Genomic DNA, 27,861 nt, shown 5'->3' with positions numbered 1-27,861 from the left:
TTTTAATGTTGAGGAAATAAAATTTTGTTGAAGGGCGTTTGCTACACTGCACTAGTTCCAGCTTGGCAACCGCTGTTTCAGCACTATTCAATCAAGGTTAAGATTATTTCCTCTCGAAGAAATCTGTTTGCGCGTCGGTTCGGTTCGGTGAACACTGGCTGTTAATACGCACTACGAAATTTTAGTTATTTCGCCAAAATTATTGTGTTTTTACAGCACTATGACATCACAAGTTGTGTCGGAATTTTTCTTCCCTTGTCGAATGTCTATCGGTTATACCAAAATTATTCCATCTTGTGAGATGTACATGCGTGATTTTATACACTCCACTAGTGCTACTCATATTCAGAATTCATGCTACTACTTAATCTTGCTATACTCGATCTGGCTTTCCTTTTATTATATTTTAGTGTAAAATATTATCAAGTGAAAATATTACTAAGTGAATATAAATTACTTCAAGGACATAAACAATGGATTATATAATGGACTACACAATGGATTAATATATGTGGGTGAGTACAAAATTTTACATATTTAAACACGGATATATATTTAAACACTATGTTTATTTACCTATATCTAACCTATAACTATTATTATTATTATTCCTAACACTCGATAACTATATACAAAAATTGATTGAGATTCGGGGAAATTGATAGATTTCACATTTCCTTGAAATCTGATGAGGCCTTGGTTGTTAAATACGGCTGCCTGCCTAGCCGTATATCCCAATCAAAATTTGGCTACAGCTACCACATTTACTATTAACTATCTACATGTTTTTAAAAATCTGACTTTTTTTTTTCAAAAATTTCGATTCTTCTCTATACTCAAATTAATTTAAAAAAAGCTTCGTGACGTTGTTTTTTTCTTTCATTTCCAAAATTGTAGACGTAACCGTTGATCTATTCGATAGATTTATAACCATAGACTTCGTATTTATTTATTATTATTTATTTAATCATTGCCTAACTACTCCGTCCTGGGTGGCCATTCCCACAACAATGTCATTAGGTCAAAAATATTTATTATTATTTCATTATTAATTATTACATTATTACTCATCTATTCATTTATTAGATTAATATTCTCTATACTTATTATTATTCTTATTGCTATATTAAATTATTAACGTATTAAATTATTAAATAATGCCGACAGGGCCTATAACTGTGAGAAGGAATACCTCGAAGTGAGTATTATAACTGCTTCACTTGTCCAACTCGAAACGTACTATAACTGTTCAGGGCAACTCTCTGCAGGAAAACAACATCTGCTTGTCCCCGAAAACATTTTCTTATTTCTATTCTCTAGCGCTTAATTCTACTATATCCTATTCATATACTTATTATCTGAGTACTCTAGCGCTTAATATGCATTTATTTCTATAAATATCCTTTGACGATGCATGCAATTTATCTTCTATATATATATTCAATATTCACTATTTATTAATATTCTTCTATTCTTATTTATTAATAATTCTTTATTTACTATTTATTAAAACACTCGTCTTCTCCATCTTCACATTTATTATTTATTTATGTCTATGTTATCTATCTTTGTTTACTTATTTTTACGTCTATCGTATGTTCACTTGTCTACTTCTCTAGAATCTATTTTTACTACTAAAATTTCCTTCTTCTCGCTACTCACATTCCAACTAGCAAACTCTTTTCCTCTTTCTTTCAAACCAATACAAATGAAATGATTAAACTAGACTTACTTCTTATATTATAACCGCTAGAATATCAACATATTCTACTCTTACCTATTCCAGATGCTCTCCTAACATCTATAATTATTCTGACTATCCTATTCCTACACGCAAGGATACAGAATTATCTACTTACTAATTTAACACTACTTAATTTTAATTAACACTAAGGGATTTGCTAAAAATTAAGGATATCTCCACAAAAAAAAAAAAAAAAAAAATGCACTGCTTTTCGCGTGATGTACGAGTCAACACCTATGTCTCTTTTCAACAATCACGGAAGACTTATGTGACTTGATAAATAAAATATTCTCATCGAAGTTTGGTAATCGCCCAATTCAACTCGAAGAGAATGGGATTTCCTTCCTAATTAGTTTCCCCTAATGAAAGGTTCGCCTAATTTTCAGGGTTTCTAATTTTAACTTATACGTCTAGCTTACATCTATTTCAATCGCATCATTCATTTTCCTATATTTTTTCTCTTCATTCTTGCCTTCTTAAATCTACTTTTCCTAAAACAAACTAATTACAAAATCATTCATATATTCATTTTCTTTTTTTTTCTCCATAGTCTTTCCTACTTTTAATCTATTCATTACGTCACTAATTAATCACTATATGTCTTAAAGACATAATTCGTTAATAAAATAGATAGTCAGATTTCTACTTCTTTATCGCTAATAATAACACTACTACAAATTAACATATACGCGTATTTCCTATTACCAAAACAAATTACTCACTTTCTACAACTAAATCATTAACCTAAATAATCACTTAAAAGAAAATATTGATAATTACTAATATTCCTATTCTTACCCTATGTATATATATAACTAATAATAATATACTCTGTACAACTTTCTTATTTTACGTCATCATCTTTAACCAGATAACCATGGCGTTCTTTGTTTGAACAATGAAGCAAAAGCCACTAAATCTAACACTGATTTATCGCTAGCTATCACAATTTTAGCTTGTTTTTCGAACTGCGACAACGTAGTTATGAAGTCTGAAATCTTTACTGCTTGAGTACATTCAAACCTGTTTCTGAAACGGTTTAGCCATTCGTTAACTAACTCCTGGCTAGCTCCAGAACTGAACAAAGCACATATCTTGTACTTCAATTGTTCATCTTTGATCGCAAAGAATACGGAACTACGTACTAAAGTATTAGTTTCTGCTATTCCAGTTAATACAGACATAAAATGCCTTTTAAATCCTAAATCCACTAAGTCATCTAAACTAAAATCTTTCTCGTGAAATTGTATTAAATAATAGTTCTTATACCTTAACCCAAGTACGTTACTCCTGAACGTTTGTTCTTTATTTTCATTATAGGTAGGACTATACTCTACAAAATGTTTGAGAACTCCCAAATCTAGATAGTAATATCTGGATTTACTAAACATTGTAGCGGGCTTACCATTATCCTTTAGCACGGGATAATGAACCCTATGGTTGTTCTTCATAGATAACATTTTATGTTCGTAATACTACTACTCGCAATTAACTATTAACTCAGGAATGGATTGACTAATTTTAAGTCTACTATAAGTTGTTATTACTCTAGCGCAAAATAACTGGTGTGATTTTATTATTATTTTCTGCTCTCCGTTCAGCCTTGAGTCAGAGCGAAGAATTAAAACAGTTACTCTCATACACTGAGCGTTCGTGTACCGTCGTCTCCGATCGGCAACATTCGTCTCTAGTGGCTTGCGCGATAATCTTGCGTTCGCTATGCAGGATTCACTCCGCTCTCTCGCTCTACGCATTCATGAATTTGTTACAAAATATTTCACTACGTTTATTATTATTTTACTTACTATAATGATGTATTAAATTATCACTAAAATATGTCATAAAATACTTGAATATTGTAGACCACACCACCATAAAAATTACTGTGTTCTTTGAACGTTATTCGTTATACTAAAAATATCAGTAGAACACATCACTATAACTCAGCCGAGAATCGAACTCGTGACTGGTACTCACTCATCACTGTACTATAAACTTAAGTAGTCACGTGGGCTTAAAAAAAAATAATAACTATTGTACTTCTCATAACATTCCTAAGTGTAGCTCGGTAGGAATTATCTTCAACATGAATGGGTGGGATGGGAGGTACTTTAATTTACTATGATCGAAACACAGCATCTCCTAAGATCTTAAAACCAGCATCTCAAACCATGACATTATTATTTACTGTGATCGAAACCCATAGCATACTCCACCATGCTATGTACTATTCTGCGAGAGTTACTCTAAACTAGGATCAAACCCAACGCATCTGCACCATGACAACCCAGTCACTCTGTGCCTGATTTGGGGATGCTTTTTAGAGTGAAACTGAGTTCCTTCCACTCACCATCTAGAATGAGTGGGAATGATTTAATATTCATATGCGAGAGGTTTACCAAATGGGGATTACTCCAAATAAGAAAACATTAACTTCATTTGATTAATAACAACTATATTTCCCATAAATAAGATTTTATGACTGCAAGCGTTTGTGATACGTTAATGACGGATAATTGGAATATTTGCCAGACGAGTATTGCTATGATCGAGTATTGAGCCTTTGAGCCCTGAGTAGGAGTAACACATACCTGATGGTTCTGATGATGCTCCAATGATGACCTCGGTGTTGGATGTAGATCCTCCAAGTTGACGCTCCCAATTACTGGTTGGTGTGGACGAGCATTGAGTTATGGAATTCTCCCAAATGCTTATGTTGACTCGACGTTCTACGTGGATCGAATAACGTATTCTATGATGACTGTCCGTTGACTGTCATTTGACTGTCCGGCTATCTTTGACTCAACTCTCAAAGACTTAATTATGGAGACTACTAACAATTACTTGTAGCCGATTCTAAAAGCTGTTTCAAGACTCTCTCCGGGACTGATACTCCAGATTGATCTCCTTGGAACTGATCCTGAAGCTCTCTTGTCCTCCAGTTTTGTTCAACCTGGTCCAACTCCTGTCGTCTGCTGGACGGCACGTGCGACCCCTTTTCACGTGGAAAAACAAATTCTTTCCATGTGTCAAGACTCAAAAACTGCAACTCTCGACACACTCTGATTTCTCGATTCTAAGCAATTTCCTCATATCCGTGATTTTGTGAAATGTGTGAAAGCTTACAGTTTCTCTTTTTACAATGTACAGAATTTGGCTAATGCACGGATTGACGCATTGTCTGCATTACCTTCCTGCATTGCCAGACTCTCAACGAAGACATTTTATTAACATTCTATTTACAACATTATGCTGACTCTTGAATAATAACATTCTGCAGCTTGCATTATATCAGATTCGTAACACTTAATTACCTTAACCTTAATGTTTTATAATATGCGATCCTTGCAACATGAACATTGATTAAAAATAAAATTGAAATTATACTTAATTATTAACTATTGAAAAACGAGTAGTGCCACAATATATATATATGGTACACTAAGAGAAAGACAAATGAAACCTTTCAGATTAATGTACTACGTTATGCCCTTTATGCTAAGGGAAATGGATGATTTAGGTAAGTGAATGATGATTGAAATGAGAATGTCAGATGAAACGGGAGTCCTCACGGATCCCGAGAAACCCCATGGACACGATGTTGTTCACCACAAACTTACCTGGCTGGCGATAAAACCAGAGACTCCAGGCACCAGCGGCATGTGTACTACCACCCCGATGTCAGAACTTTTTTTGTCTTTCTGCGATGAGCTTTTGAAAGTCAAAAATTTTCTGCAGGAATTCTGCAGAAGAAACACTTGTGATTGTTAAAAATACAATTTACGCAACCTAAAAAACAGTTCAAACTATATTTATGCGAGTTGTGCGTGCATTTAAGATGTCTACACATAGAGGCTTGTTTTTATACTTTTCTGCTTGCTAATTTTTTTTTTTTTTTTTTTTCCTCTGGTAATTTTTCTGCACAGAGCGCGGCAAATTTTCTGCAATCATATCGCAGAACGCGGCATGTTCTGCTATGAGGACTACACTGAGGAATCATGCCCCCAAAAGAAAGAAAGAGATAATCTATCAACATAACTCAATGTTCGGGCTATGCTCCTGTTGAATGATAACTATTACAATTATCCGTAGCAAGTGCACATAGACGATTGTCTATATATGAGATCGTAGATCATCTTTAGTGTTCTGAAAATAGTTCTCTGTTTACATTGTGGACTTTGCATTTGTATTTTATTTTTCTTGTTCCCCCTTACTACAACGAAATGTGATAGTTATACATAGAGTTAATCTTTTTAATTACGAGTAAATTGTAAGTTTGAAAGCTTTTAGGCCATCATATTCCGATGAATAGCGTTTATCTATTTAGTCCACACATTTCAATGACTATATGAGACATAGATCTATAGTTTGTAGTGAGATCCGAACATGACTTGTCGCCTTGAGTCGAAGATTACTCTTTCTCTTCCAAAGCGAGAACTGTAGTCAGTTTAATATTAACTCCCTAGCAAATGCAGTGAAAGCTGCTAAAGGTCGATTTTCTTCGTAAGTATGAGATGCTTTTTCCTTGACATAGTGAAAAGGAAACAACATAAATTCCGGCTGATTAACTGATGGTCAATAACCTAACTTCAGTTAACATTATTATTTGCCTTATGTGAATAAGAAAGACAGACAATTTAGAGAAAAACAAATCAAAGTATTCAACGAGATCTGCATCCAGAAGTATCAAAATACGAAACTTGAAAGCACCCACGTCTTCAGTCATACGAGAAAAGAGTGGCTTTATTACTTCCTATCATTCGTTAACTAAATATATTTTTTTCTCGTGTTAACATACTTAATAACAACTTGAAGAAGGCGAATCTTTAATAACGCAGTATGACAAATCCAATGTAAAACATGAAAAAAAAAAAAAAATGAAAACACAGCTAGGGGTAGATAGGAAGGGATACAAAAGGTTCAGACAGTTCCTTGTATATAGCCTAGCTGGAAGACAAAAACACAAACTACAACTAGTACTTCTGGAGATGGAAAATATCTATTTCTTCGAGAGTACAACGCATTTAAATCAGAAAGTTAGAGTTTGTAGTATTTGCGTCTTTATGCAATACCAAGATTATAAAGGAGAGAGGGAGGGGGAAGGTTATTAACACGGTCTCCAAACCGTGATCGGGAATTTAATAGGTTGCAGTTGAAGGTTTCACATACCATCAGTTAAGATCAACCTTTGCAGTATAGACAGTACCTCATTACACTATTCCCACTCCAAGAGAACAGAATCACAGAACTATGTCAGGTGCTTCAACTACATTAGCAAGTATTTTATCATTTTTGAACTCGGGACACAAGAAATGTGTAAGATGACATTTTGAGGAGTGAGTTTCATGCAAATATCCTCGCTAAAGAGCAAGGCAGCATTAATCGCTGAGATAGTTTAGTACATTTACACCACATTTTAAATGCACTAAATAATGGGTGAGTCAACATCTTTCTTTCTTTCACAAATTATATACACATGCGTAAAATTATACCTTCAGACAAATGTCATTACTACTAGTAAAGATTACATGGAAAATAAGAAAAAAAAAATACAATTTTCTTGCGTAAGAGTATAATGCACAACATATGGTATGTTAGTACCTGTTAGAACTTCTTCCATTCGTCGATACAGTGAAATAGACGGATCAACGACATTTTCCATTCCAATGCTCCTGCACTTATCATTCTTATCTTAAAACAAAAATTGTCAGGTTCAGTACATTTGCATAAAATATTTGAGAGTTAAAAAAAGCTAGAAAATACCTAAATATAGACAATACACAATGATTCACAAAGAGTAAAAAAATGCATGATTGGACCGGGACTCGAACCCAGAATCTTCGGCGTACCGTGCCGATGCATTAACCACTATGCTACCCAATCCGCTTCCTGAACAACCATATGCTCTCTCACTTTTGAAATCTGTGTTCTTTCACTCAGAACACATGGTTTGCACCACAACTTTGTGTTGTGCTTGGAAAATCGTATTTTTACATTCGAACACTTATGATGGTTGTATTATCATTATATTAACGAATGAAGGAAATGATTTTAACACACCAGATTCTCTATAGGTACGACACAAATTAATTTATGTATCATTGAATTCACATTCATTTTCACTTACTAATTCCTTTATAGGTGAGACACAAATTCAATGAATTTATATATCACTGAATTTATTGAATTTCTGCATCACTGAATTCACATCAATAAAATTGGTTGTTTCCTCTATTCGTTAATATAATGATAATACAACAGTCAGAAGTGTTCTGAATATGGATATCAAGTTTGTCCAAGTACAACAGGAAGTTGTGGTACAAATGATCTGAGTGAAAGAGCACCTACTTCAAGAGTGAGAATGTGTATGTCTGCTCAAGACGCGGATTGGGTAGCACTGTGATTAATGCATCGTCACAGTACGCGGAAGATCCCAGGTTTGAGTCCCGATCCAATTATGCAAATTTTCACTCTTTGTGTATCATTGAATTCGCACCTATAGAGGAATTGCTATATTACAATCGATTGTTTCCCCTCATTCTTTAATAAAACTAAATACAGACGTTTAGCTTTAGCTTCCAAGTCTAAGTACTTTGTTCTCAAAAATGTAAGGAGTGAAAAAAAACCTTATTAGAGACAAAAGTTTCGTGGTGGGTCACTTTCAACCACATTAAAAGTTTTACTTGAATTGAATTTAATAAAATATTACGACCTTGATCAGTAAAAATAATTTAAAAAATAAACAGAAATCAATACATATGAATTTTGTAAATTCTGCACCGCAATACGTAAAACACATTATAAAGTAAACATATTATTTCAAGATTTATTAGTCAATATTGAATATACTACTTACCTTTAATATTTCTAGTAATGACTTACGAGGAACAAGTTACGTAAAAAAATGTCATAATGAAGCTATTTTCAGTTCTCAACCTTAAATGGAGCTATTTTCAGTGATTAAACATTGACTTTTATAGGAAAGAACATCTTCGACTAGACTAAATATTGGAGTATACGCCACACAAATAAAACATTTATAGGAATCCGTGATTCTGGCTTTGTAATAGGACTGAAATTTAGCAATATTACTATAACTTTTTTTTAGAAATAAGTATTCATTCACTGTTCATTTACGGCGTCCAAAATATACTGTAAATATATATAACAGTTTCACCAATCAATGTCGCTTTCCTTGGCAGCTCAGGATAATTCACATGGAACTCTTATCCCGTCTCAGAATGTCATATTTTAATTTTTGCGAGTGCTCAATGGAAAAATGATGAAAGAAGAACACTTGTTAATGTAAATTCATTATTTTCGAAATATTCTTTTTTGGAACGATTTTTTTCTAGCTACTTTAGACATTTTGTATTAGAATTTATTCTTGAAGACAAATGTAAATGCACGACTAGTTTTGAAGAATTGTGCTGACCACTGAAAAGCACTTTGCAAAGTTGCTCCTATAATCATAAAACTTAAAAAATAAACTTCTTAAATTACCATTTGAACACTTAAACTTCGTGTCAAGGAAGTGCACAAAAACGTAAAATTTTTGAACGTAATGTAGAATCTGTTTATGTACACTTGTGCTGCGCAACGAAAACCGCTTTGTAAATATACTTTAGAAATAATTAACCCAATTTGGTGGATTAAACTTGCAAGAGTTCTAATTTCGTCAAGAAATCACGAAGCATTCAATATCTTACATTTCCTGTGAAATAATTACATAGAAAACAATCATGTTTTTTTTATTTAAATCAAATCTTTTTCCTCGTGTAATACAAGTTGCGAACTGAAGAAAAAACACTAAGTATTAGTATTAAATGTTAATTATGTCATTTAAGTGAAGTATTAGGATTGAATTTTGAATTAATCCCCAATCGTTAACCTATTTCAACCCCAAAATATATTTTTTAAGCAGTAAGGAAAAAGTACAGCAACGCTTATCAACATGACATTTTTTTTTTCACAAAAGTTACTGATATTCGGCAGGGTCATGTTTTTAATAAATCGGAACTAGCTTGCGGCACAAAATACATATAAAATACGTATATTTCGCCTGAAGTTATCAAATCTAAGAAATTTTTAAGTTTCGGAGAGGGGATCGGACATCTCTAAATACGCTCCTATTATCTGGGAACAAACCGAGACGCGCACACAAAAGAATTTTCGCCTTAAATGTCGATGGTGATTTCCCCATTGGAATAATTAACAATTTAAAAACCCTATGTTACGAAGAGAAGAAAGCAGGATTCTGCTGTTACCCCTTCAAAACGGGATTTTTCCTAATCATCCTCTGCATGACACTCGTTTTCGTACTGTGCTGTACATACATTTGAGACTCATTGTATTATGATTATTATCTTTCATAATGCAAATATCAAAACAGCAACGGGATTTCACTTATTTTCACTTTCAAGAAATTCATTTCGGAATTTGATTTAAATCAACGATTTTTATTTAAAAAAATCAAGTGATTAAAATCTTGATTAAAATCGTGCTTTAAATCAATCCACCCTGCATAGAACCTCTGTAGAAATCTTGCATGCAACTGTCGTCTGCTGAATTAGTGACACTATTTCTTTTGTTTTCGTTACCAAGCCTCCTTGTGTTCTATTGAAGTTTCAGGAAGTAACCAAAAATTTTGTAAGTTTCACTGTTTGCTATGGAACATCTTGTTTGCTTCTGTGAAGCGTATTGTTTTCATTTGACCAACGGAGTTAATTTTATGTATGTATGTAATTAGTATATCACTTATTGAATAAATAATTATTGTTTGATTGTTAAAACTTATTATTTATTATGCAATCCCATTGCCTATTCAAGTTCTCTTTGTAAAGATACAGACCTGCATTTTCGTTCTGTTGATTCAATTACATTCCTTTCAATTGAGATGTCGATCTATGTAAATTTTTTCTCTCTTTTATATTTGTGTCCTGATGAATTCAGGTGTTTGAATGACCCGACAGAGTGGCGTCTTCATTCTTGAACTTTAGATATGTTTCTTAATTCTAGCTTCAGTGTTCCATTTTTGTCATTTCTATAATATTTAGACATTCACAATTTGATTGGAATACTCCAGAATAACCCAATTTATCAACAAAATAATTTTTATACCCACATAATTTTTCTTAAAATTTACCTCAGATTTTTATAAAAACAATGAAATATTTTTTGTGCTATTTTCTGCAATCTGAATGTTAGACTGATTCATGAAGGTAAGGCTACTTTTTTTTTTTTTTTTTTTTTTTTAATCTTTTGAAACCTCTTTGTTCTTATGAATATTTTAATCTTGAATTCTTGATTTTTTAAAACGGTGTTAAGATTGTAAATATTGTTCAATTGTAAATCTATGATATTTCTTAATTCTTCTTGTAGTTCCTGTTGTTGTGATGTTATAATCTCTATAAGCTCTAAAGAAAGAAAAACAAAACAGCTAGCAGCAATCCTACAAAGTGTTTTTTGATGGCCAGCACAATTCACCAAACAACCTTCTCGCTACATTTGTCTTCACTAATAAGTTATATAGCAGTAGCAAGAAAAAATAGTCCAAAAAAGATATATTCCACTACAAGGGCTTTAAATCAGAGTTTGTGGTATTTGCATCTTTATGCAACACCAAGATTATAAAGGAGAGAGGGGGGGGGGGGGGCTTTTATTAACACGGTCTTCAAACCGTGATCGGGGTTTTAATCCATTGCAGTTGGAGGTTTGACATACCATCATCTAAGATCAACCATCGCAGTATAAGCAGTACCCCATTACACTATCTCGACCCCAAGAGAGTTGGATTACAGGACTATGTCACACGCTCCGGCTACATTACCAAGTATTTTAACCGTATCAATTTTCAACGGGGCACACACACAATGTGCACGATGACATTTTGAGGAGTGAGTTTTATGTGAGTATCCTCGCTAACGAGTAGGACAACAGTTTAGTACATTTACAGTACATTTGAGACGCACTAAATAACTTGTGAGTCAACATCTTAATTTTTTTTTTTTTAATAAATTATACGAACAGGAGTCAAATTATACCTTCAGACAAATATCGTTATTACTAGTGAAGATTACACGGAAAATGTACATAGAATACAATTTTCCTATCAAACAACATAATGCACAACATAAGATATGTTAGTACCTGTTAGAACTTCTTCCTTTCGTCGATCCAGTGAAACAGAAGGATCAACGACCTTTTCCATCTCAATGTTGTTGCAATTATCACTCTTACCTTAAAATAAAAGTTCTCAGATTCAGTATATTTTGCATAAAATATTTGAGACTTTAAAAAAATAGAACTACGAAAAATCTAAATATAGACTACACAATGACACACAAATAGTGAAAACGTTCATGACCAGACCGGGACTCGAACCCGGTATCTTTGGCATACCGTATCCATGCGTTAACCACTATGTTATTCTATCCGCTTTCTAAACAGACATACGCTCTTTTACTCTTGAAGTTGGTGTTCTTTCACTCAGACCACATGTTTCGTACCACAACTTCCTGTTGTGCTTGGACAATTCAATTTCCACATTCGAACACCCCTGACGGTTGTATCATCATTATATTAACGAATTGATTTTAACACATCACTTCCTTTACAGGTGCGAAACAAATTCAATGAATTCATTGTATCCCTGATTTTATAGAATTTGTGTATCATTGGATTCGCACCTATAGAGGAATGGGTGTGTTAAAATCGATTGTTTCCTCCATTCGTTAATATAATAATACAACCGTCAAAGGTATTCTGAATGTGAAAACCGTTTCATCCAAGCACAACAGGAAGTTGTAGTACAAAGCACGTGGTCTGACTGAAATAACACTTACTTCAAGTGAAAGAGCGTATGCTGCTCAGGAAGCGGATTAGGTAGCAGAGAGATTAACGCATTGACACGGTACACTGAAGATCTGGGGTTCGAGTCCAGGTCCAATCTTACGCTTTTTTCACTCATTGAGTATCATTGAATTCGCACCTATAGAGGAAATGGTAGGTAAAATCTATTGTGCCTCTCATTCCTTAATATAACTAAATATAGACGTTTAGCTTTCAAGATTTAACCTTGTTTTCAAAAACGTAAGGAGTGAAAAACAAGAGAGACAAAAGTCTCGTCGTGGGTTACTTTCAGCCACATTAAGAGTTTTTTTGAATTAAATTTCATAAAATATCATGACCTTGATTAGTAAAAATAATTTTAAAAAATAAATACATATGATTTTGTAAATTCTGCACCCCAATACGTACAATACAGTATAAAATAAATATTTCTCTTGAGAGATTTTAGAATACTAGCAGAAGTGTTCGTTGTTCGCATGGGAAGAATACAATTTGAAGAATACAAAACCACAAATTTGAATATTTTAGTTTTCATCCTTTTCTCCTTTATGGGTGTATATATGAAAACGCTCCAATACTTGTTCGTTCATTTTTAATGAAGATTTTATATATATCAAATTTTACATCTCCTTATGTAGCAAATTTTACGCCTATTAGCTTCAGTGTTTGCTAACTTAAGCTAATGCACTTTTTGAATACAGAATCGGAAATTTTAATATTACAAAACCTGCATATCTTTCCCCGCTGAGAGTGGAATTAATTATTGAAAACATTGGAAGACATTTCAGTTATTTTTTTTTTATGAAGAATTTATATGCCAAGTTTTTTTCTCCCTAACTTCAAGGATTAGTGAGATAACTTATTGTTGGCATAAACGGTAACCTCTTTACTTTCTTTCAAATACACACTTCAAAAAATCCTTTCTTATCCTTTGCTTATTCCGTGACAAGAGTTTGCTGTCCAAACTTCTGATTTCTAGCTACAGTGGTAAGACCTGTACGTTGATGAGTAAGTCTCTTTTATGTAACCGTATACATTATGCAATTATTCATGCGAGATATAGTAATTTAAAATCATGAAGACATCACTCATTTTCATTATTTCAGTTCTATCTACCTTATATTAAAAGTAATTACAACTAGCTTATTTTTATGAAGATCACGTAATTCAATATGATTTGGAGGAAAACTATCTGTTTCTTTCAGAACTTACAGGGTCTGAAACAGGGAAAATCTCATTTCACTTTACAATGTGCAACTGAGAAAAAACTAAAGATAGTATTTAAATGTCTCATCCAGTTTCTTGCTATCTAGCAATATGAACTTGACATGAAATGATATAAGGTTAGTGGAAATAAATTCAAATGAGTTCCAGACACAGTATGATTAAAATATGTATACATGAAAGTATTGTTTACAAGACACGAACAACTTAACCATTTCACTTACAACAAAAACCAGAAGAAAAAATATCATTACTAGTGAAAAAAAAAGAAAGAAAAACAGGATGTAACAAAATTTTCCTCAATTTGACTTTTATAGGGAAGAGACTACTATAAGCTCTTAAGACTATGGAACAAGCAAGAGATCGATTAATTTGAATGCTTCTGTCCTTTTACCAGATTTTCAATATCATTGGATTTGGATATTTGGAATACTGTACAAATCTTCTGATTAGACTCTAGAATATAGGTAAGCCAAGTTGGGAGAAATTTCACTTCCAAGCGATGGTGATAATGGGTTATGTGATTTTTACTACTATTATACATTTCTCTTAAAACGGTGTAAACATACAGGTTGTGGACAAACATCTGATAGAAAACCACAAATTGTATTTAATAAGCAGTTGGAGCGCCTTTGGCGGTCAGTACAGCAGTATGACTTGGGAAGGATTGATAAGAGGTCATGCGCCGTTTGCACAGGAATTTTCAACTATTTCTCTTGAAGCACAGTGACAAGTTCAGCACGTGCATGTGGTGGAGGCAAATGCTTCCGCACCCGATCCTCTAACAAACCTCATACACGCTTAATAATATTGTGATCCTGCGATTGAGATGTTTAACCACACTGCCATGCTCATCGAACCATCTGTGACAAGTTTAGCAGTGTGTATGAGGCAGTTATCACCCTGGAACACTGGAAGGCTATTCGAACCATAGGGTGTAAATTGTTCTCCAGAACGATCCTATAGTCCTTGGCAGTGACACGACCCTCTACAACAATTAGTGAGCCCGAAGTCTGCCACAATATTGCACCCCATACCATTGCGGATCTGCCTCCCTGTTTGACTATGGATACAAAGCAGTCTGGTTGTATGCATTTGAGGGGCTTCTTCAGATGACTACCCTCCTTGTTGTTTGGAAAACAGTGTAGCTGGACTCATCCGAGAATATAACACATTTTAGGTCATTCACCGTCCAAGTTTCATGCTTGTGGCACCACTGAACCAGGAATGCGGCATTTGTGCTACTGAGAGAAGGCTTCGGTATAAAAACCCTGCCATGGATGTTCGACTTATACCGGTATCGACGGACCGTTTTTGTGCACAAAACCACAATTCTGTGAGATATGTATTCACTTGTGCGGTGATTGTCGATGCGATGGTTTTCCTTTTTCGTGCAAGGCAGGCAGGCACGCTCACTCACCTCACTAACTATATATATACAGGGTTGGACAAAAAAATTAAAACGTTTGCAAAAGTGTGAAAATCATACCTAGTATGGTGTGGGGCCTCCCTTTGCGTCCAAAACAGCTTGGATCCGACGTGAAATGGACGTATACAGCTCCTGAATCGTGGTGTGTGGAATTTTGTACCATTGTTCCTCCAAAACATGCTCCAGTTCCTTAAGGGATGCTGGTGGAGGGTAATGAGACCGAACACGCTTTTCTAACTCAGACCACAATAGCTCAATGATGTTCAGATCTGCTGATTGTGGGATCCAGGGGAGGTGTGATAACTCCTGGTCATGCTCCTCAAACCATGATTTCACCGTTTTTGCAGCGTGACAAGGTGCCAAATCATCTTGGTAGATGCCATCACCACCAGGGAACAATATTTGAGCAATGGGTAGAACCTGGTCCCCCAAAATGGCCTCATACGACTTAGCATTCATCATTCCATGCCGGGCTATGATGGGACCTGCAGAAAACCACGATATCACTGCCCATACTGTAACAGAACCACCACCATGCTTTACAGTTGATTACACGCCGCCACTGAAGCTCCTTGGCCTCTAGGTATTATTGTTGGACGCTGACCACACTGAAGATCCGACGGACATCTATTACTCACAGAATGAGATACAGTAGACGAACTAGATAAATCAGGATTGTTTTCGACTACAGAAGACCCTTGACGAAAATGTACTGCTGATCTACTACGATTATTGAAGTTCCTAGATGACTGACGTAGTCCTCTTCCATGACACGCCGCCACAGACGATCTACGCTGCATGGGTGTGGTACGCAGACTAATAGGCCTAATCCCATTAAAATTGCTCTCGCCGCCACTGGACTCCAAGCTCTGATGATCACGTTCAAATTGGCGTTCACGTACGGCAGAAGGTGAATAACCTAGCTGACCCGCACATCGTAAATCTGTACTAGGAGAACGATAAAATGATGTCTTAAACGAGGCGGGTGTTTCGCGAACTCTTGTGTGACACCCTGTATTTATATTCTGTCCACTAACCCCACTAGAAATGGCACTAGAATGCACTAAACTAGAAGGATAATCAACAATTATGTCCGAGGGGAGAGAATCATCATGAGTAAATTCGGTTAATTTCACTTCCTTATTAAGTTTTTTCGAAAAATAAAGTTCTATTACGTACATCAATATGAGCAAAGTTATCATTTAAAAATGAAATTCCTAATAAGAGTTTCAAATTCGGATGTTCTATGACTCCAAACCAGCCGCTGAAGCAAAAATTATTCACAAAAAATCTCAATTCTACCATTTCTTTAATATCCACAGATTCATTATCCAAAACGGTGACGGAATAATTTACAGACTTAATTTTTGGTCGACATTTTTTACGTATTTCTTCCAAAACATTTCGTTCACACAAATTTAAAGTGGACCCAGTGTCTATTACAGCCGGATAAGGAGTTCGACAGATGAAAACCAACATTTGCAATAAGTAATATTGATTCCCCATTTCAGTATTCATATACATAGTCTCCCCGTATATTACTACTTTTATAAGGACATCGAATCCACGAATGATTATTACTACCACATGAACCACAAACTAATCCTGCCCCTGAACTTCTATTACGATTTTGTTTTGTAACATTACGTATAACAGTACTCGAAATATATTGATTCTTCGCTAATTTTTGATAATCTGTAGCATACCGCCTATTCATCTCATAGCTTTCGGCAAACTCAAGAAACTTATGAACAGTATTAGGTAAACTAGTTAAAAGCAACAAATCCCGTATCTCGGGTTTGATTAAGTTAGAAACAGTATGACAAAATTCCAAATCTGACATTTCTAAATCCATCAGTTGCAACACTGATATTTTTTCACGGAGAAAATTTAAAAGGGATTCATGCTCTTTCATTACTCGAAACATTTTGTTATTATAAAACTCAGTACGAACAATAGGCGAAATAAACCTTTCCAAAATACACCTAGAAATATATTTCCAATCGGTAGTTAAACTAATCAAACGCTGCATTTCTTCGTACACTTGACCTTTACATTTACATAAACAGGCTACCAAAATCGCTTCAGAAGGTGCTAACTTCCTTTCTATCATTTCATTTACTTTTAACAAAAATTGGCATAAAAGAATGCCACTGTTTTCATTCACAAGTGGTAGTTCACTAATCTGAATCTCTATTGATTTATAAATACTTTCAGAAAATATCTTTGTAAAGTTACATGTGATAGGTGGTTTATTAAAACCAAAATAAGGACGAATTTGTGGCACCACACAGCCAGCAAAGTCACACAAATCTGAAACATCCTGATTCTGAGTGGCCACCCTGGCTCCTGCGGTGGGCACATCGTCAATCTGCACCAAGGAAGCAACTGGAACCTCGTTACCCCCCGGTGGGTTACGCACAGGTGACCAGCCTGTGTATTGTCTACCAAAACGAGCCGCAAAATTCATTATTATTATTTTTAATTTTACGTTTAAACATATAATTTCTAACTAGAAAGCCGAAAATGGTCATAAACTTTTCACAAACACACAACACTATAATCTATTAAATCTTTAACACAGTAGAACCATTTACACATACTACACATACCGGAGCTAATATTCCATACAACAGGTTTTTAGAGAAAAGCCAATTTATCGTGTATTTTACCATTACTGAAATATATATATATATATATATATATATTTTTTTTTTTTTTTTTTTTACGTAGTATTTTCACCGAACAATTAAAGAATCGAAATGCATTCGTACCATTTACGTCTCTAACAACCGACCTTATTCAGATTGATCAAATAGGATATCGAACCAATTTTTCACTAACCAGGGACCGAACCTTAATTGCGCTAACTACTTCTACCCTTTGGGACCGAACCTGCGCTTCATTGATCCGAACCAACTCTCATAATTACCGGGATACGATCCAACACATGCAATAACCGGCATTCGGCCTTATGAATCTTGTAACATATTTTATTTTTACTTCCTCGTATGGCCTCAAAAAGGAGACTAGAGGAAAAATTTGCTAGGTTCAACAAGGTTATTCTGCTGCAAAAAAAAAAAAAAAAAAAAAAAAAAATGTGTCGGACGTAGGTTCTAAATACTTTCAATGTTAAAAAGGACGTTTCAACTCCCAACATTTATTTCCAACAAATAACATCATTTTTCCCTTTTTCAACAAACAACAAACTTGATAAGAATCAAAACGGTAACGAAATAACATCAATCTGAATATCACCAAAAACGTCCATTATTCGATGTAGTGTTTATTTCTATACATTTTAATGAACATGAGAGAAATTCCTAAATTTAGAGGTTTAATTTCGTAATGATTACTTTTCCAAAAAGGGTATATACAATGCCAATTCCCAGAATTTCCACCTTTTATTATACTAGTAGCCCATATTGCCATAAGCAATAAGGTACCCCCAATCGAACCAAAGATTCTTAATGATAACTACAAAAAAAGAAACAAAAAATAAGTAATTATGATTAAAGATATCCCATTACTATATGCCAATATGGACTCAATATAATTTACAATTTGATTATCCAATCATGTTCTTTTATTAACACCACATCTCATCCACTAGATAGAATTTCCCTTTTTACTTATTACAACTCACACTCCCATTCTATTCATGACGAATTCATAAGGCCGAATGTACCTGCCTCATAGCTAGGCTGCATCACGTAAGTTCAACAAGTTCACATTTTAACCGCTAGATACCACTATCTCTTTGCGTCCACCAGTAATAGTCTATCACAGGAGACCTCAGGCGGTGAAACTGATAACTAACTCACGCTCTCATTTTATTTAAATGTTCACAAACCCACACTTTCCTTTTTTATATATATATATATATATATATATATATATATATATATATATATATATATATATATATAAACAATATTCCGTTACAGACCAGCAGAAAACCACGATATCACTACCCATACTGTAACAGAACCACCCCCATGCTTTACAGTTGGGAGCAGACAGTCTATATCATAGGCCTGCGACGGTGTTCTCCATATGTAAACACGACCGGTTGTTGGAAACAAGGTGAAGGTCGATTCATCGGACCACATTACGTGTTTCCACTGCTCATGAGTCCACACCTTGTGGTCCTTGCACCACTGGATACGCCTCTTCGCATTTACTGCTGTGACCAGGGGTTTGGCGATAGCGGCCCTGCCATGACTTTTCATTTTATGAAGTTCCCATCGCACTGTTTTCGATGAAACCGGGTTCTGTAGGCCGGAATTGAGTTCAGACGTAATTTTCATTGTAGTGGTCTTCATTTTAGCTGCTACAATCCGTTTTAATGCATTCCGGTCCCTATCTGACAGGATTCTTTCGACCACTGTTGTGCTTCGCAGACGTCGTTTGCCCATGAATTGTGTATGCCCTCGTGACATTGGACACAGTGCCTTTCGACACCCCCACAATGTTCCCCACTGTTGCAACTGAAGCTTCAACCAGACAGGCACCAACGATCATGCCTCTTTGGAAGTCTGTCAGGTCGCCCATTTTACCGCACCACTTTAACACCACGACACTCACAGGTGAACTGGTTACTGCTGACAGAAGAGGAAGGTCCACATGACACATTGAAAACAAAATAGATCGGCAACCGCAACACGTGTTGTACAGTGGAGGGCCAAACTTACGTGTCCTGTATGAAGTGTTTTTAGATTATTTTTTTTTTGTCCTGTATATTATTGGAAGAATAGATCTTTCTACGTTTAAATTATCATTGTTCATTTCTTTAAGCGGATTAGTTAACTTTTCACAGCAGTTTGAAATAGCAGTTTTGTGTGAGAAATATAAATTTATAGTGAACACTTACACGCAATTATTTTTTATGATTTCGATTTTAGTTTTACACGGAAACAATACATTGAGCAGCTTCATTAGGTTTTTAAGGATGAAGCACCATCCAATAGAATTGTGTGCAAATGGTTTTCCAATTTACAGTGTGATTGCAAAATTTCTTGCGTGAAGATCGTCCATCCATATCTGTTGTTGCCAATAATGTTGATGCTGTGCGTGAAACGATTGAGTACGATTGGCACATGACATATCGTTAGATTAAGACATCCTTTAATATTGACATGAATGCAATACGTATGATTTTGCTTGCTCAGCTGAGCATACGAAAAATTCCATGCCACTGGGTGCCACACAACTTGGCCGAAGCTTAAAAATAGGCTTGTGTGAACTGGTATCATGAAATGCTCAACGAATTCAACTGAGATAAGTCAAATTTGGTGTTCTACATCCTTACAGGGAGGAAACTTGGATCAATTCACACGAACCCGAAACTAAACAGCAATCCATTATTTGGGTGTTTCAAAGAGAAACGAAATCAACAAAAGTTGTTTCATTGGAGGAGTGAAACGAAACAAATGGTTATTTGTTTCTTCGGTTACACAGGACATATGGTAACCATAGCTTTAGAAAATCGAATAACTGTAAATGCTGAGTGGTATACAATTTGTTCGCCAGATACCATTAATGAATTGCGTAAAATAAACCCAATCTTCACATCATTATTCGCCATCACAAAGCCAGTTCCCACTCAGCGCACCAAATTCTTGATTGATGATTTAATGAATAATTGTCCACACTCTCTTGATTTATCACCTAATGAAGATTTTTTGTCCCCATACATAAAAATAAGATGCATGGCGAAAGATTTGTGTCGTCTGAAACAACTGCTGATGCATTTAGAACTGCATTTTCTGAGGTATTTTAAACTGCCATGGAAAACAAATGAATAGGCTTTTACAAACAATCAAAGATAATTGATTGGTTCCAGTGAATAACCGGCTAAGTCGACTCTTTTTGAAAATTGAGATTTTACAGGTATAAGCTTCTTTTGGTGAGTTCTACATTGTGTAGAAGCGGCTAAGGCGAATTCTTAAAATTGAGGAAGTTACAGCGTATGGTCATGTCAAAATTAACCAGGTAACTGCTGTCAAATTTACCTTTAAACTGGTCTCCTGTAAAATTTACTTTTCCCGACTTAGCCAGTTATTCACTGGAACCAGCCAATTCAAACATAGAAGGGTCTATTCTTCTGAATTTTATAATAGCAGGACACTAGCGCCACTGTTGGTAGTAGTCTGCAGAAACTCTTCCAACAGCCCTCGTCTGTATGTACGTATATATCAGCATTATATGACATTATATAGCATTTATTACATATACTGGCCTGAATGACATAAATATGGTGTTGGAAGCTAATGCATTTATCAGACGCCCATATTTTCAGTTCCCTTTAGTTGCACGGTATTGAAATACTGATGAAATTAGCTAATAGGTACAAGAACTTACTAAACTAAACCTGCTTTCGCTACAGCTAGTAAATAGCTATGCCCCAGATGGCGTTCATTTAATTGGGTAATGTGTAGTCAGTGCACTGTCACCCAAGCTCCATTATATCTGGCTTTCTGGACCAGAGTTCGATACATCTTAACTGAGGATGTTCCCAAATTGCCTTATAATGATGGATCAACACCGGAAAATTTTACTGCTCATTAAAGAACTAGCACAACGAAGCTGCACGTGTTACTAATTCTGCTAAGCAGAATGTTATGTATTCTTCATAAATAAAATTTTTAAAAAATAAACGTCTAGTTTCTTTTTTAATGATTTCTATTCGCACCCACGGATGGCGAATTTCGAAGCACATGCTAAAGAGGAAGAGCTCAAAAAGATGAAGAATGCAGTATATAACGAATTTATGAAATCTCGTGTAATTTTAAATAGCAGTGTCTGGAAAATAAGTTTTTTGAACGTGATTGCACAATACTTGTTTTTGTGATAAATTACTAAAAAAAATTGTAACATTAGGATCAAAAACGGAACATGCTACGCCACTGGTAAATCATTTATTAACAGTGAGTATAGTATACATGGAAACCAATGTGCAAAGTGACAAATAAAAAAATTAACATAAAGAAATAACATTTGATGAAACATCGTTACAAGAAAGCAGTTCTTTATTCGTGTGTGAGTTGATAGATAATAACTGCAAACGAAGTATTAAAATGTAATAAGTGTTTTACAAATTTAGGATGGTCCAGGATTCAGGGTTTATTTTCCTTACAGTATTTAAATAAGTGGTCAATGATGGTATTGTAGAAGTTCCAGCATGCAAGAAATACCAAGTGGTTGGGGACATAACTCCCGAACGAGTAGAAATATTAACAAACTGAAACGAAGAGAACTACGGTTGCAAAGATAACCTATATTATTTTACATTTCAAAAAAATCTAATTTTCAATCTCTTGTAACTTTCTTTTTTCCTATTTATTAGAAATCTCTCTTATGAATATAGTAGTTGACACAAAGATATTTTTGATGTGTAGTGCCACATGTTTCACTTCCGTTATTACTCTTGTAGATGTCTCCAAAGTTGGACATTTCTGATTCCGTAGCGCTCTTGTAACACTGAATAATAAATGTGATATTGTACGTTTTCGTTCGTACGTAGATTTGAAATATATATTAATCTGATATAGTGTCATTTGAAACAATACAACTCTATATCGGACTGGCAACACTGTTAGCGTGGTAGCATTGCAGAGTATGTAAAACTATGTCACCTGTCAATATTTCTACCGTACAAAAGTTCAGAGTTTTTTTTAAAAATATATTTGTTTAAAATTTACAAGAGTGTTTCCAGATAAATGGTCCACCAAGTATATATATTTCAGTTGTTTGTAACGTAAACAAAAAAGATCATTAGCTTTCTTTCATTTACAAGTAAAAATAATTAAGAAACTATATGGGAACTTTATTCTGATATTGATCGATATTTGTTAGTGTTTTGGTACCATCGGTATGGTTCAATATTTTGATATATCTGGTATGCGGAAAACTTAAATTTTGGTATTCTTTCAAGCCCTCAATCAAAATCGAAGATTAAATTCATATTCTTACACACATTTTCTTTTCAAAGTGTATTTATAACAAAATTCATTCTTGTATAAGTTATTTGCATGGCACAATAGCTAACATCTATAAAATCAATTTCAAATTATGAGTAAGTTAATTAGTATATACTAGCATTATAAGGTAATTAATTAATTATTTACTTGAAATAGGAAGAGACGCTGCAGCAAAAATCTCAGTTATTAGTTTATTGCGTCTCTCATCTTCTTTTCTTTTCGTTGCTTCTTCTTGCTCAACACTAATTTTTGAACTCGCTTTGGAAGTTACAACATTCATTGAGTCCTGCAAAAGTATAAAACGATAATACATTCAAAACACCTTTCTAATAACTATTACTGATAATTGTAAAAAACAAACATCATTTATTTAACTATTTCAACACAAACGCAGTTGAATGAAGACTAGCTTTGCTTATAATTCTTATACTGTTCATATTGCACCCATCAAAATAAATCAAATTCCGGTAAAAGGAAAATTTAATGTACTACAGTCATACGTAATGGCTAAAAAGGCTTCAAAAAAACTTTTTATTTGGTTCGTCGAATGATAAAAGTGAAAATTTTTTAAATACTTTGTATCATTTTTTGTTACCTTTCAAAGTAACAGAAGTACTCTCGAAACGTTCCAATTAAAACACAATTGTTTTTAGAAATACTTTTAAAATATTCTGATATCATCAGAACCGTGTCTATAAGCGTCTGAAAACTACAGAAAGTTACAAATAGTTTCGTCGAACCACTCTGGACTTCCTCAATGTGGTCGAATAATCTATAGTTGTACTATGAAGCAATTGTGTAAGAGAGAAATGACTGTTCCCACTTATTCAGTCAGTTACTTCGTCACGTTTATTTGAAATGCTAATTCAGGTGTTTCGGTCGATAGTTCTTAAGATTTTACCATTTATTATCTGCGAACATGTGCAAAAGAGGTTTCTAGGAACTTTTTAAGTGATAATAGCAACAGTTGTTTCCCCTCATAGGCTTTTAATACACAATACTGTCTCTTTAGGACAGCCTACCCTTTCTTTCTGAAGTGACTAACCTATGTACAAGTTGAGAAGACTCAACTTTAAACATCTTTTAAATGAAGATATAATACATATAGTTTCGATAAGATATAATACACTGTATCATCCTCGATGCAATGAGAACTTTAATTGCTTTAATTAAGTACATTATGAAGTTTATTACGACTTGTAAAAAATATATAACTATGCACACAGAAAAAAAGTTTGGTCCGTGGAGCAATACATAGAGTAGAAAAGTACGCCTTCTGAATTCCTTGAGCCAAAGTCAATGACTACGTGGTCATATTAGTAACTTGCATACTTAACACTCACATAAGCAGAAAACAGCAGCTAGAAATCGTTGTATAAGTGATCAAACTCGTACCAATACTCACTAAAGTCTAAAATATTGTATCAACAATAACGTGAAAGAACTGATTGGCATCGATTATCAAACTTATGGCCCAGGATAAAAACCAGACAAGGAACACAAACAAACTATTTGCTGAGCAAAACAATATATTCACATTAAAAAAAAAAAAAAAAAAAAAAAACTACATTACTACACAAAGGTGGTGCCATTGTGGTGATGGAAAAACAATGGTACAAAGAAAAATTGATTGATATCTGTGATGATACTTACGAGGTGATAGGTGAAAGATCTGTGTGAGGAAATTAAAGAAAAAGTTTTAGTATCACTAACAAAAGCAGGTTTTGAAAGAGGCTTTAATAAAGAAGGTAGGATACCGGTAATGAAAGGTTTTCCTAAAGTTCATAAGGAGGAGGTAAAACTGAGACCAGTATTAGATTGCCGAGGAAATATATTTGAACCATTGGAGGAGGAGTTAAAGAAGGTTGTGGAAATGTTAAGAAGGCAACAGGACAGTAGCAGTGTGAAAAACTCGGTTGAGTTAAGAAGGTTGGAGTACGTAGGACAGAGCAAAGCTAAAACAATCATGTTCAGTGTTGATGTGAAGGCTATGTTTCCAAGTCTAAGAAGGAACAGCATTGTTAAAGTCATCACTGAATTGATGAAGGATAGAAAGATCAATGGTTGGTGTGGAGAAGGACTATATGGAATAACAGTTATTGTGTTATAAGTGATAAGTTAGTGAAAATCAAGGAAGGACTACGCATAGGTTCCAGGTTGAGTCCAGTGCTAGCAGAAATCACTATGAACGACTGGGAGAAGAAAGTAAGGATGAAAGGAAGTGACAGATTAGTGTTTTTTGCTAGATATGTTGACGATTGCTTGGGGATTTGGAAAGGAACTGTAAGGCAATTGGAAAACTTTGTAAAAGAAACTGAGGCTATAGAGAAGGGCATACAACCGGAGCTAGAGGTAGAAAAGGAAGAGGCTATAGTTTTCCTGGATATGAGAATGAGGAGGAAACAAGGAGTGATATACACAGAATGGTGTCAAAAAAGTTGCGCGTCGGGAAACTATTGCCACGCCAGAAGTGATGTAAATTGCTCGACCAAGAGGAATTTCATCATTAACATGGAGAATAGAATTATGCAAATAACCAGTGAAAGAGACAAGGCGGAACAGACTATACAGTCATTCCATAAGCAGCTGGAGAATAATGGATACGATAGAAAGAGGTTAAAATACAGAAGGAGATGGGAGAACAAAAACGAAGAAAGAAGCCGAGAAGGAGAGCAAACTGAAGGAGGAATAGAAGAAAGAAGAAAAATGTGGTGGGGGATAGAAAGTTTGGGACAAGAAACAGAAATCATTAAAAGATTGCTTAAGAAGATGGGAGGCATCTCAACTTACAGAAAATGGAGCAAGAGGCTTCTGGAAGTAATAAGGGAAAAAAGAAGGAAGAACACAGAAGAAGAACAAGGGGTAATGATGGAGAAAAAAGGAGTGATTTATAAAATTCAGTGCGGCGAGTGTGATATGTGTTATATTGGGGAAACTGAAAAGAGACTAAGATAACGTATAGAACAACATAAGGACGACGTTAGGCTAGAAAGGAACAAAAATGCGGTCTACAAACACGTAAGGGACACCGGACATTCAGTTAATTGGAATGAAGTAAAATTTCTAGGCCAGGAAGAAAGAAGCATAGTTAGGAAATGGAAAGAGGCACGGTTTATAGAAGTGGGGGGTAATAAAGCAATGAACTGGAATTCAGGACTGATCATCGACCAACAGTGGAATAGGTTGTTAAAAAAGCTTAAAGTATAAGATTTGAATACACATATCTATTATGGTTGTTTCATATATATTGACTGTCTTACACGTGTTTATGTATTTCTTAGTCCATAATATTTATCTCTATATACGTGTGTGTATATATGTATATATGTAATGGTATATTTATATATAGATATATGTGGTTGTATAAGTATATGTGTATGTGTGTGTCGTCTTTTTAAGTGTATGCGTAATTGTATGTTTATCTGTTTATTTATATATGTATTTATTTATGTGTATTTGTATATATTTATATAATTATTTAATTATTTATGTCAATTATTTGTTAGTTTAGATTAGTTGTACTAAGATCGTCCTTTTTATGTGTGTGTGTAATTTACAACAGATAGGAAGCCTCGGTATAGGAAATACAAATCAGAATACTTGAAGGGGATTGGCTGCTGCCAGGAGCCAATCAGAAGCAAGATGTCTCAGCTCTTGTTTGTATATAAGACTGCACATTTCTCATGTATCTCATAGTGTCTGATGAAGCCAAAATGTTAGTTGGCGAAACTATAACACGTATGTAGTTTTTTTTTTTTTTTTATGTGAATATATTGTTTTGCTCAGCAAATAGTGTGTTTATGTTTAAGTATATACAAAGCAAAGCTTCTACTTATGGAAAATATTACAGACAAGGAAGCATATAATGAAAATTCTTCAATTACACAAGTAATTCCATCTTGGGTGTTAACCAATTCAAAGGTTCTTGGGTTCAATTTAGTTCTCATGCTTTCGGTCCTCAGCAACTTGCCAATATTCCCAATATGCTATATGTTCACAGGACCCTTTTTGCTTAACTCGGTGTCAGGAATCACCTCCGACGTTTGTTACATTACTTAAGCTACACCCTATATATATAAATGGATGTGTGTATGTTCCAACATAACTTTGGAACGTTTAGAGTAATTTTAACCAAACTTTGTACACACATTACTTTCAGTATGGAACACAGTACTGTGGGCGTAAAAATCTTTGGAACACATAGGAAACGGGGAGAGGGTGACACAAAAATGATCGGAAACGACCGTTATTAATGTCGAATCAGTAGTTTTCAAGATCAATGAGATGAATAGTCACACTCCGATACCATTTAAGTCCAAGTTCAGCCTCTGTTAGCACCCCTGATGGGTGATGATGACATATAAAAATAATCGAAAACGCTGAACATTAGTGTCCAATCCATTGTCTCTAAGTTTATTGGTAACAGTTTCGATGTTCTTTAAGTCCAAATTCAGCCCCCAGTACCGGTAACACTCCACCTAGGGGGAATGGGAGACACAAGATGACCGAAAACGACCGATATTAGTGTCGAATCTATAGTTTTCGGGCAGCTGAGATGAATAATGACATCGCAGACATTAATGTAAAGGTTCTTCATAATACACAATTTTGGCTTCAGTATCACTAGCATT

The 27,861-nt window shown here is 34.6% G+C and overlaps 1 protein-coding gene across 5 annotated transcripts in view; it reads right to left on the bottom strand.

Moving 5' to 3' along the window:
* Positions 1 to 27,861, bottom strand: part of LOC145694949 (uncharacterized) — a 210,110-nt gene that overhangs the window by 88,258 nt on the left and 93,991 nt on the right. For all 5 annotated transcript variants that reach the window (XM_081771742.1, XM_081771743.1, XM_081771745.1 and 2 more), the window contains 3 exons: positions 23,378 to 23,516; positions 11,894 to 11,983; positions 7,346 to 7,435 (listed from right to left, as the gene is read on the bottom strand). In XM_081771742.1, coding sequence (XP_081627868.1) covers positions 7,346 to 7,435; positions 11,894 to 11,983; positions 23,378 to 23,516 — 319 coding nt within the window. The remainder of the gene's footprint in view (positions 1 to 7,345; positions 7,436 to 11,893; positions 11,984 to 23,377; positions 23,517 to 27,861) is intronic.

Source organism: Thermobia domestica, chromosome 9 (assembly GCF_964235325.1).
Source record: "Thermobia domestica chromosome 9, izTheDome1.hap1.1, whole genome shotgun sequence".
Lineage (NCBI taxonomy): Eukaryota > Metazoa > Arthropoda > Insecta > Zygentoma > Lepismatidae > Thermobia > Thermobia domestica.
Note: the sequence above shows the minus strand (reverse complement) of the source record. Positions and strands in the feature narration are given on the sequence as shown.